Genomic DNA, 12,500 nt, shown 5'->3' with positions numbered 1-12,500 from the left:
GTCTGGTGTAGCCAGTTCCACTGATTATGGTGGAAGCTAACAGTTGCAGCAGACGCTCCGCAAATAGAACGCTTCAGCTACGTGCCCATTGTAGATCTCCTGTAAGAGAGTGTGCTTGGTCATTAGCAGTGAATACAGTTTCTTTCCACTCTCTCTTTCTTTCTTTCTTTCTTTCTTTCTTTCTCTCTCTCTCTCTCTCTCTCTCCCCCGTTCATTCATTCATTCATTCATTCATTCATTCATCCATCCATTCTTTCTTTCTTTCTCACATTGTTTCTCTCTCCCTCTTTAACACACACACACACACACACACATACATACACACACACACACACACTCTCAGGATACTTTCTCCTGGAAGAGCTATTATATGTTTATGAACCCATTAACTCCCAGCTATTACGGTTCATTTTGAAGGCTGTGCTTAGCTTATTTATTCCTGAGCATCTACTAGCCACTATTACTGTGTTTGGCTTTTGTGCTCAGGGCTTTTTTTCCCTCACCCTCAAAACATTCAGGCAATTCATTATCCTAACTATCTGCACTGATGAAATTGATACATTGTGGGGGAATTATGACACAATTAGAGAGATGGCAGAAGAGTATTAGAAACAGAACACAGCGATCATAAAGCAGTACCACCAAAATATTCTCCGCTTTCGTCCTAGCACTTATTCTAGTTTGTGCCGAAGCGAGAGGCAAATGAGAGCTGTGAAAACACACACGCACACACACACACACACGCTCACTGTATAATGACTTTGGACTTTACTCCGCAAATGGAATTTGCTGTTTTGCAGTGGCACAGTGCTGGACTTAAATGGACCGTTTAAGCGATCACACCGCACTGTGATTAGACGGGTTGCTCTGTTGAAGTAAGCTGGAGGAGAGGGTACTGCTGGTGCTCCCAGCCCAGAGAGGGGAGTAGCCACAGCATTCATGAGCTCCAGACTGGCGTGTGTGTGCGTGTGCGTGTGCGTGTGCGTGTGCGTGTGCGTGCGTGCGTGCGTGCGTGCGTGCGTGCGTGCGTGCGTGTGCGTGTGCGTGTGTGTGTACGTGCATAGCTGTGTTTTTGTGCACAATGTTGAGTGATGCTTTATTTGTTCCCTCCAGCTGAGGAACCTGACCAGCTTGGACCTGCGACACATCTCTGAGCTCAATAACGAGACGGTCATGGAGGTGGTGAGAAAGTGCCGGAACCTCAGCTCTCTCAATCTCTGCCTCAACTGGAGCATCAACGACAGGTATGTGCACACACACACACACACGCGCGCACACACACATACACCCATTAACTCTTAGCTTAACCCCCTGGTCACATTAGCTACAAAAGACAGAGCCAATGGACCAGCTGCCATTCATTTTCAATCAGAGTTGTCATTCCAGTAATCCAAGATGGTAGAGCTAACTCATAGGCAGCAGTATTTCTACATAAACAAAATAAATTTGGGATTTGTACCTAGGATAAGCACTGTTAAATCTAAAAAAATGTACCTGCTTACCATGCTAGCAAGCAACTTCCTGCGAAGCATAGCCTTGTTTACAAGCTAGTAACGCCCATTCAGCGGCAAGGTGCTGGAGCTATCGCCCTCTTGTGTCGCCTGTCAGACCAAGAGGTAATCACAGGAAGGAAACAAGCAGGATGAGACCAATTCCACTCCTTCCCCAAGCCCCAGACTTAATCAAGCCATCTCTGATCCCCCTCCACCATCATAAGACATCCACAGTTCCCTCCTAGATGAGCTCTCTCTCTCTCTCCCTCTCTCTCTCTCTCTCCCTCTCCCTCTCCCTCTCTCCTTCTCCCTCTCCCTCTCCCTCTCTCTCTCTCTCTCTCTCTCTCCCTATCCCTCTCCCTCTCCCTCTCCCTCTCTCTCTCTCTCTCCCTCTCTCCCCACTGCTCTCCCCACTGCTCTCGGTCCCTCTCGGAGAGGAAGGTGTTGCCTGCGGGGTGACTCATTGGGCATGTTGTCCTGAGGTCCCGTGCCGTGTGCCTGTGGTCCGCCTGGTGTCGTGTGTCCTGCCCCAATGGCCCTGCTCGGCTCACCTAATGAGTGCTCTTCCTGTCACTCTCCCTGTCAGTTAGGACACAACTCGGCTAATTGTGGCTCTCAGGGAGGAAGGTGTTTTGTGGTGTTCTGTTTTGAGTGTGTGTGCATTTGCGTGTGTGTGCATCTGTGTGTATATGTGTGTGCGCGTGTGTATGAACGATTTTGTGTGTGTGTGTGTGTGTGTGTGTGTGTGTGTGTGTGTGTGTGTGTGTGTGTGTGTGTGTGTGTATATATGAGTTATCTGAGGGGGACATGAGTCTTGAAAGCGCCATGGCCAGGAATCAATTGTGCTCTGGAGTCTATTAAGGCCGGGGGTGCTCTGCTCTCAGCTATGGATTAGAGGGGAAAGGCCTCAGTGGCCGGATCCTGCCGCCGCCACAGGCCTCGCCAGTTAAACAGCACAAATCCAATAACAGAGCACATGATTGGTTAAATCGTTTAGCTGGTCAATGTACTGTACCGATGCGCGTGTAATACTATCACAAGTATTGTTGTGGATGAAAGTGCTGCTTTAGCGGTTCTGCTCTTCTGTTCTCTTTTTCTATCTTGCTGTCTTCACCCCCCCCCCCCTCTCTCTCTCTCTCTCTCACCCTGTGACTTGCTGTTTCCTGCAGTCAAAATGGATGTATATAGATCAGATTGCCCCATGCCCTCTGTGTGTGTGTGTGTGTGTGTGTGTGTGTGTGTGTGTGTGCGCACTCTCACATAGAGAAGTCTGCCGTGGGCCCGGCACGCCTGCCTTCACATGAAACATCATCCACAAATCAGGAATGTCTGCATGCTGTATTACGTGCACAACAAACAAAGACAGTGTTTCGAATGCGAGTCGGACCGCCCTGAGAGAGAGAGAGAGAGAGAGAAGAGAGAGAGAGAGAGAGAGAGAGAGAGATGAGAGAGAGAGAGAGAGAGAGAGAGAAGAAGTCTGTGAGAGTCAGAGCGAGAGAGAGAGAGAGACGAAGGCGTCCGACTGGCTGCAGGGTTGGAGTATTGGATTAAGGAAGAATTAATAAGGATCTGATTCATCAGGGCTCTCTCTGCTCTCAGCATTATATCTCCATTAGTGCTGCTGGGCGATGTGACGGCGCCTGGAGCCAGCGCTCAGTGAGGGTGCACTTTAATGCGGGGCCTCCACATGGTTTAGGTTTCACAGCTCTCTTCCTGCGGCGCGGCCGAGCAGATGCTAACCACTTCTCCAGGCTGCCGGGAGTTTGTGATGGCGGAACAACAGCACGTCGCGTCGCAAAAAATGAACGCTTAATGAGCGCGCAAGGTGACTGGTGAGAGGAGCATTCATCTGACGTATGGCTGAGCAGTCTCTGAAAAAGAGCTACTGTCTTGCTGTCTCAGAACAAGAGAGGGAGAGAGAGAAATAGAGAGAGCAGTTAGAGTAAGGTGACCAGATTTCTGAGACAAAATCCGGGGACATTTTCAGTTGAGAAGCGTAAAACATGTAATGTTATAATCTTTGTAAACTTAAAACTGGTTCCCAGGGACGTCACTAGACTTGAGTTGCACTAGTCCACAAGCACCCCTAGGGGGGTTCGGCTCCCCCGTAAGAAAATGTTGTATATTTTAACGTTTAAATGCATCAATCTGGTGCACTTTGAAAAGAAATTCAGAGGTTAGATTCATTATTCTTATCTATGGATGGAAATATTTGTGCTGTAGCCTAAACTTGCACTTCCGAATTTTAACCATGCACACACAGGTGGAATAGTTATAATATTGCAATAAGTTATGATATTGCCCAACCACAAAGCATATTTTCTTCACAGTTTCACAGTTCAGAAATGGTCCAAAATAGTATTGGCTACATTTCAGCACTCCATAAAATTCTATCCTAGTCCTAGTGGTCACCTGTGTTGTTCAAATAGTTAATCTAGCTAGTTGTAATGCCCAGGCATATCTTCCTTTTTTCAGGACCATTTGTGCTATAACCATATCTGAGAATGTATGATGTGATAATATGTGTCTTATGCACAGTAATAGGGCCTTTGTGTTATGTCAGTCTTATATCAAGAAAAAATAACACGTCTCATGATTTTTTTTCTTTATATTTTTGTCTTAATGTCAATAGGAAGCATGCCAGTAGAAATATAGGCTATATTCATATTTGTACGTGATTGTCTGGAATCAGGCAATATGAGAACCATTATGGTGGGATAGGCCTACTCTGGCTAAGCCATTTACAAAAATGTTTGTACTGACATAAATAGTTTACATGACAATTACCTACATTATAATTTTGGCCCAAAGTTGGAGACCATGTAGAAATTTGTTACATTTCATAAGTTTATTGTTAATTTTCTCGCGAACCATTTATCACAGCAACTTGCCGCTAATATCATTAGAAAGCTTAGATTCCGGCCCTTCACGTAACCTGGAGTTGAGCAGCTGGCATGTTCATGATGAATAGTTTAACAAGTCCCCCGCTGCGTCAAGGCAGTGGTTTCATTTCAAAGATTCTACCGAGCTGCTATTCCACCAATCGAAATAGCCTACCAGAAATATGTGCATTCTAGAACATCTCTTTGACTGGCTTTAGCCTATGCATGAAGGGTGCGTAACTGTGTGTTTGCCAGTGTTTTCTTTCTTTCTTTTATCCTTCCAATAAAAGATTACAAATTAACAATTAAAAAGAAAAAACAACAATACTACAACAAAACGCTACAAGAAATCGAGGGCTCTCTCCAAACCAACACTTTCTGGGAGAGTTGGAATCATTTAAACAATTCCCCACCAAAAGAATTGGCAATTCAAAATCCAGACACCTGGGAAACATTTTACCAAAACCTGTACAAACCTATGCCAGATGACATCACTAAAGAACAAAAATATATCAAATTAAACCTTCAAAAGCTTGAAGAGGCCATTTGTGTTCACCAAAATCCACTTGATCACAGCATCTCAAGTGATGAACTCATAAACATTTTTAAAAAGCTCAAGCCTGAAAAAGCTTGTGGTCCTGATAGTATCCGGACAGAAATGTTGAAATTCAGCCCACCCATTCTACAAATGGCTCTCCTCAAGTTATTCAATCTTGTTTTTCAAGCTGGTTGCTTCCCTGATGTCTGGAACAGGGGGCTTATATAAGAGTATTATTATGTAACAATACATAAGAGTGGAGACAAATCTGACCCTAATAACTACCGAGGCATCTGTGTGAGCAGTAACCTGGGGAAGGTATTCTGCTCTATCCACAACACCCGTTTACAGGCCTTCCTTATTGAACACAATGTCTTGAGTAAAAATCAAATTGGCTTCTTACCAAATTGCCGCACTACAGATCATATTTACACCCTCCATACCCTGATAAACCAAAATGTTCACCAAAAAAGGAAGGGGAAAATATTTGCGTGTTTTATTGATTTAAAAAAAGCTTTCGATTCAATCTGTTCAATTGTACTTCAAAATCCTACAAAGTGGTATAGGGGGTAAAATGTATAACATCATCAAATCAATTTATTTGGGCAATAAGTGTGGCGTAAAAATGGCAACAAAAGAACTGAATACTTCACTCAAGGGCGTGGGGTGAGACAGGGTTGCAGCTTGAGTCCAACCTTGTTCAATATCTATATAAATGAGTTAGCGGTGTTACTGGAACAATCTGCAACACCTGGGCTCACCCTGTTGGACACGGAAGTCAAATCTCTGCTCTTTGCTGATGACCTGTTGCTGCTGTCGGCCACTGAACAGGGCCTACAGCAGCACCTGGACCTGCTAGAGCAGTACTGTCAGAACTGGGCCCTGACAGTCAATTTGCATAAATCTAAAGTTATGATCTTCCAGAAGCATCCCAGACCTCAGGGAACCAGACACCTAGAGAATGTTACTTCTTATAACTACCTTGGCTTAAAAATGAACGCCTCTGGAAACTTTGGTCTTGCAGTGAAAAGAAAAAGCACAACGAGCATTTTATGCAATAAAAAGAAATTTTCATCAACTAGATATACCAATTAAAATCTAGTCCAAAATATTTGACACAGTCATTTTGCCAATTGCACTTTATGGAAGTGAAATATGGGGTCCACTTATTAAGCATGACTACTCTACATGGGACAAACACCCAATAGAAGCCCTGCATGCTGAATTCTGTAGAAATGTGTTACTTATCCAAAGTAAAGTACCCACAAATGCTAGCAGGGCAGAATTAGGCCGATTTCCACTATTGATTAATATCCAAAAACAATCCCTAAAATTCTGGATTCATCTAAAATTAAGCCCTCAAAATTCACTACATTTTAAAGCACTTAAATCCCAAGAGCTCAGCCCTAAGCCCAGTCCCCTACTGTATATCAGTTGGTCTCAGATTTAACTAACCCACTAACCCCTAACCCACAAATTGTCCAGACCAGCACTGCTTCCCAACCACCAATCAGAATCAACCAAATTAACAAGAACAACAAGAATTCTTATTTGGAACACTGGAAGAAAGAAACAAAATTACAACACAAACTAGAATGTTACATTGGCATACGAAAAGACTATCAATTGGCAGAGTATCTGCACAGAGATACGAAGCAGAGACAGATCCTCACCAAGTACAGGCTGAGTGACCACAGTCTAGCCATAGAGAAAGGCAGACACAAGAAGTCATGGCTGCCCAAAGAGCAAAGGACATGTGGTCACTGTATGACAGGGGAGGTAGAGTCAGAGGTGCACTTTCTGCTACACTGTGACAAATATCGGTCCCAAAGAGACAAATATTTCACCATTTTGAACAACATCATTCACAACTTCACAAAACTAGAGGAACAGAAAAAACTTACTGTCGTTTTGGGTGAGGACACCAGCACATGCATACTGGCAGCCAGTTATGTGTCCTCACTCCATAACCTGAGAGAAGGCATTACTTAAGATAATCACCCCACTACCTCCACCCTTCAACACAACACTGCTCCCCAGCCCCAGTCTGTTACACCATGTCTCCTGTTTGTTTTGTTTTGTTTTGTCCTGTCTTGGTTTTCCTATGCACGTGTACAGACAATGGTCTTGTATGGTTGTGACGTGCTGTGTGTTTGTGTGTTTGTGTGTGTGTGTGTGTGTGTGTGTGTGTGTGTGACGAAGTGTAACAATGTTTGTAATGTTTGTACATGTTTATATCATTTTGTATTTGTATTTTCTTTAATTATTATTATTCCTGTGAACGCTTTGCCAATGCATCATGCAGAGAGAGGGAGAGAAGGGAAGAGTGAGAGGAAGAGAGAGAGGGATTCATTTAGAAGGTCCAGGTTGATGTGGTTTCACGCGTTGAGGAGAAGCAGGTGGGGTTCTGGTCAGCAGTGGGGGTCTGGCGGCTCCAGGTGGGCCGTTTGAAGCCCGCAGCCCTGCGGACCGTCTGTCTGGCTCTCTCCTCTTCCTCGCCAGCCATCAGAGCGCTGATTCATGATCACGCGTGTTCGATAAAGCGGAGAGGCCTGTGTGAGAAGGTGGCCATTTGGGTGGACGCCAGGTGTTTAGCTCGGCTGCAGCTTTAGAAAAGGAACACCTGTGATTGCTCCTTTGCCCTTTATATGAAACTTGGCCTCCTTACTCTCTAATGGGATCAAATGGCCTCCATCTGCACTCATTCACATGGCTATACTGAAATGGTGGAATATGTCGGTTAGAAATATGAGCGTAACAGCAGTGTATCTACAGTATAATAAGCCTGATTCTAAGGTTCTCTGCCTTCCTGTCCCAAGCATGTGCACTAGGCCTGATAGTTCTGCCGTCTATACATGAGACTTGTCATTGAAAAGGAAGGGAGATGAGCGAGAAAGTTATTGTACTTCATGTTAATGGGAACACAGCGGTTTTCTGAAGGGAATGTGCAAGGTTTCTTTATGAGTCAGGCCTTGGAGGTTGTTCCTGTGTGGATTAGCAACAGTCGCAGTTTAGAGAGTGGGGGAGTGTGAGCATCAGTGTTGCGCTGACCTCAGGATCAGCCTGTGGGGCTCCAGTGTCATCCTTGGACATCTCTGAGGGATTGTGTGGTGTGGAGACGTATGCTTTATAGTGCTGAAGGTGAAAGGCAAGCGTGAGGGAGCGCGTGCGTGCGTGCGTGCGTGCACATGAGTGCGTGTGTGTGTGTGTGTGTGTGTGTGAGCAGCATTAATGATACCATTTAGAGAGGCGAGATATTTCCCCCTGCGCTGCGCTCTGCTCTGCTTTGCTGTGCCGCGCTGCTCTCTGTGCTCCGTGGCGTCTGGCTGGCGGCCAGCTCGTGGCCCGGCTGCCATTTGATGTGGCGGAGCGGTGGAGCGGCGGGCCCGCCGGGTCGGGGCACGTCTGGGGCCCTCTCACAGGACGCAGAGGTGGACGACCTGGAAAAGCAGCCATCTTTTTTTTTTTTTTTTTTTTTTTTAACCTCCCTCTTTTGAAGAGGCCGGCGTGAGCAGGGATGAAAGAGTTCAGCTTGTCTCTTGAGAGAACCCCCCCCCCCCCCCCAAAAAAATAAAAAATAAATCCCTCTCCCTCTCTCTTTCTCACACAAACACACACATACTGTACTCCTGGTTTTTATTTTATTCATATTTTCCTCCTCTAATGTATTGATTTATGGCGGTGCCTGGCCGTATGCGAGGGCCATATCGCGCCCGGGGCTGGTGGTGTTAACACAATATTGGGTTTTACTATGCGGCTCAGATACAAGCGCCCCAGCCCTGCTGATGCTGCCGCTTTATGACTTGTGGATTTATTGGGCGAAGTGGTCGGTGGCTATCGCATTATCCCCACAGCTCGGCGCCCACCAGAGGACATAACCTGATGTTTCGCACCGAGAACCGCTGCCGAGCCCCAAGCCCCTCCGCACCTTAACCCTCCTTATCAGATTTATATAGATTCTTTCATTCTTTTATGGCATTTACAGCTATGGGAGAACGTGCGAATGTGGACAGGCTTGGATGTGTGTGTGTGTGTGTGTGTGTGTGTGTGTGCGTGTGCGGGTTCACTTCACGCATATATATATATATATATATATATATATATATATATGAGTGTGGGTGTGCGTTGATGAGAATGCCGTTGCAGCCACAGCCGTTGTCTGTGATCTCACTTTCATAAAGCCCTCGGCGACGTGGTGTGTCTGAGCGATCCTGGTGCTGTCACATCCCAATAAGGCAGTGCAGATAATCTGCTGAGGCCGTCACCGGCGCCTCTTCAGGCTGGGTGGGGTGGGGTGGGGTGGCGTGTGGGTGTGGGTGTGAGGGGAGCGATGTCGGGGCTGATGGGGAATCTGATGGAGAGATTAGCCCCACTGGGCCGCCACACGCAAGCCTGACGCTAACGCTGCTTTAGCATGCGCGGCTGCATAGCTCCCACGGCCTAATCTACCCCCTATCTACTCTACTTAGACGGGGGTTTGGGGACATCTGGGACCTCAGTTGCTGGTACCATATGTTTTCCTCAGAGTCTTTACAGTAAGGCTTGTGTGAATACAGTGGGTTTTGGAGTGTTTTGATGTGACTTGAAATGAACCTTCCATCAAAACACATAGCATCAATAATAACATATTCATCCATCTTATGGACATCACTAGAGTATTGTGGTCACTTCAATCTGGTCTTCATGTTTTAAATATTTGCCGTTCTGGTGTTGGTGTGATCTGTACGTAAATTATTAGTGTATCAAGTGTTAATTATGATGTCATTTTGGGTTGTGCAGCTATAGAGAAAAACTTCTGCTGCTTCTGTTTCCCTGTGTGCCTGCTGTTGAGCATGCGTGCCCATCCAATACCTGGCATTATCCAGAATGCACCTGGGCCTTCATGCTGAGAGAACACACACACACACACACACACACACACACACACACACCTACCGTGACCCGTACTCTTTCACATAAAATGACATCATTAGTGACCGAGAGAGAGAAAGCTATTTCTATAGGGTGTGAGCAGCAACAGATATAACTCTGCGGTAGGGCACTTATTCAAGGGAATGACCAAATGACAGGGTTATTTGGAGGTGCAATGTCCCTGATGTTCACATCTGTGTGTGTGTGTGTGTGTGTGTGTGTGTGTCTGTCTGTGTGTGTCTGCGTGTGTGTCTGTGTGTGTGTGTGTGCGTGTGTGTGTGTGCGTGCGTGTGTGTGTGTCTGCGTGTGTGTGTGTCTGCGTGTGTGTCTGCGTCTGTGTGTGTGTGTGTCTGTGTTTGTCTGCGTGTGTGTGTGTCTGTGTGTGTGTGCGTGTGTGTGTGTCTGCGTGTGTGTGCGTCTGTGTGTGTGTGTGTGCGTGTGTCTGTGTGTGTCTGCGTGTGTGTGTGCGTGTGTCTGTGTGTGTGTGTCTGCGTGTGTGTGTGTGTGTGTGTGTGTCTGTGTGTGTGTGATAATGGTGAGCTTCTTGATGCTCCCATCACCTCTAAGTGTGAGGGGTTGTGTCAGCCCTGCATCTGCTGGCTGATGTGATGAGGCCCAGCAGGCGGGATCCCACTCACCCAACCGCACAGCCACTCCCGTGCGTCCTGCTAATACCGCTGTGTGTCATCCACAGAGACAGCTCTGCAGGCACGAAACAAAGGACTATAAATCTGACTATGCAGCTCTCATCAGATCTTTGGTGTAGACTTTGTATGGGTTCCAACCCTGTATCACAGGGTGATGTGTCATGCCAAGCAGAATGGTAGAGTGTCACTTTTTAGTTCCTCTTCCTCCTGCATATCCTATGCATGTAGCCTTTGTAGTCTTTCTGACTTTCTTGTAGTTTTTCCGACTTTACGGACAGATCACACCAACACCAGAACGGCAAATATTTAAAACATGAAGACCAGATTGAAGTGACCGCAATACTCTAGTGATGTCCATAAGATGAATACATTATGCTATGTGTTTTGATGGAAGGTTCATATTGGTACCTCCCCACCCTGCTCCTGCGGTCTTCACGTAGCCCCATCACTGTGGAGGACTGCAGCTTTAGAGGGAGGGGATGACCGCTGCACATTTCCTTATCCCCCATATATCAGCTCAAATGAGGGGTGACCCGTTTCTCTCTCCTACAGCTTAGTTTTCACGGCGGGAGGAGGGACTTTCCCCAAATATTTGTCAGCATCCCACGTCGTTGATGGTGTTGTTCCACTTTTGTAAAATGGAAAGATCCGCTGCTTGGCGTCTTTAAGGCTGGGAGTCCTGCTGTAAAAAAAAGAATCATTTGCTTGCAGTGGACATCTTCCAGGACCCGTTCCTCTTTAACTGGAGACTGACATTTCTCACAGACAAGCAGGAGAGGCAGGGAACAAAATGAGGAAACACAGTGTCAATATACAGTACAGGCCAAACGTTTGGAAACACCTTCTCATTTCAATGTGTTTTCTTTATTTTCATGACTATTTACATTGTAGATTCTCACTGAAGGTATCAAAACTATGAATGAATGCAAAGTTATTTGGCCCACAGATGAATATTTGTCAAGTTATGGCTTGCTGAATATGGTATTAAATTAAAAATAAGACATCTTTTCAGTTATTTCACATTTTTTTGTTAAGTACATAATTCATATATATATTTGATATATATATATATATCAAATGGATGGGCACTGTAGGCCATGTTTGTTTGAGGTTGTGGTATAAACTATGAAGGCTGGCGGGGTTGTGTGTGTCCAGTGACGGCAGGGCCCTGCTGGGTCAGACCCCGGCTGAGAGTCGCCGACTGTGGCTTCGGTTCCTCGTTTCTCCTCATTCTTCCTCTGTGGTTTTTGGCTGATGTCTCCCGCAGGCCGTAGCCCGCTTGACAGCTCTAATCCGTGCGATCGTCATATTAAAATCTCCATCAGCTCTCGGAGCGGCCCGGGCCCTGCAGCTGTTTCAACACACCCTCCACCCCTCTGTCTGCTGGGACACTGAGCAGGACCTCAAAAGCCATATCACTTTTCTCTCTTTTCTCATAAACTTGTTTTGTAATTCATGGCTATTTAAAACTTGCGCATTAATGTTCAAATTTAATGGTGTTGAAATGACACTTCTATCTGTCTAGTACAACTGATGGCACTCTAGGGTTTTGTAAGTGAGAAATGATGTTGCATACATAAAATACAGCTGAAGTTAAAGTGAAGCTGGTCATTAAATATCACAGTTAACACCTCTAGATAAAAATGGGGTTATTTGCTTCTTCCATGTTTTCTGGCAGCTAGCGAAAAGTTGAGTTTATGATTGGTTTCAAATCCTCTGTCGGTAGAAATCATAGATGCCTACTCTACTAGATGGCAACCACCGAAGCAAATTAGGTGGGGAAGGATGAGTGTGACCAAATCAGGAGCTATTACTGTCATCAGCCCCAGCTTGTGTGGTGGAGGTGAGGTGAGTTTGGGCTTGAGAGGATTGGAGCTGCAGGAGGATGGTGAAGCCTTGTTGATGCTCCTCATGCTAAATGATGTGGGTCAGTGCTTGGTAATGAGGAACGTTGCACACCACGGGTTTAAGAGGCTTCTCTCAGAGTGCTGACACGCCGGAGTAGTGTGAGCGTGAGTGTGTGTGTGTG

General features: G+C 45.9%; 1 protein-coding gene across 3 annotated transcripts in view; it reads left to right on the top strand.

Annotated features, from left to right (window-relative positions):
• The window catches only part of fbxl17 (F-box and leucine-rich repeat protein 17), a 212,109-nt gene that overhangs the window by 69,062 nt on the left and 130,547 nt on the right, over positions 1 to 12,500 (top strand). For all 3 annotated transcript variants that reach the window (XM_042102222.1, XM_042102223.1, XM_042102224.1), the window contains exon 7: positions 1,114 to 1,244. In XM_042102222.1, coding sequence (XP_041958156.1) covers positions 1,114 to 1,244 — 131 coding nt within the window. The remainder of the gene's footprint in view (positions 1 to 1,113; positions 1,245 to 12,500) is intronic.

Source organism: Alosa sapidissima, chromosome 8 (genome assembly GCF_018492685.1).
Source record: "Alosa sapidissima isolate fAloSap1 chromosome 8, fAloSap1.pri, whole genome shotgun sequence".
In the NCBI taxonomy this organism is placed as follows: Eukaryota; Metazoa; Chordata; class Actinopteri; order Clupeiformes; family Clupeidae; genus Alosa; species Alosa sapidissima.
This window is presented reverse-complemented; position numbering and strand designations above follow the sequence as displayed.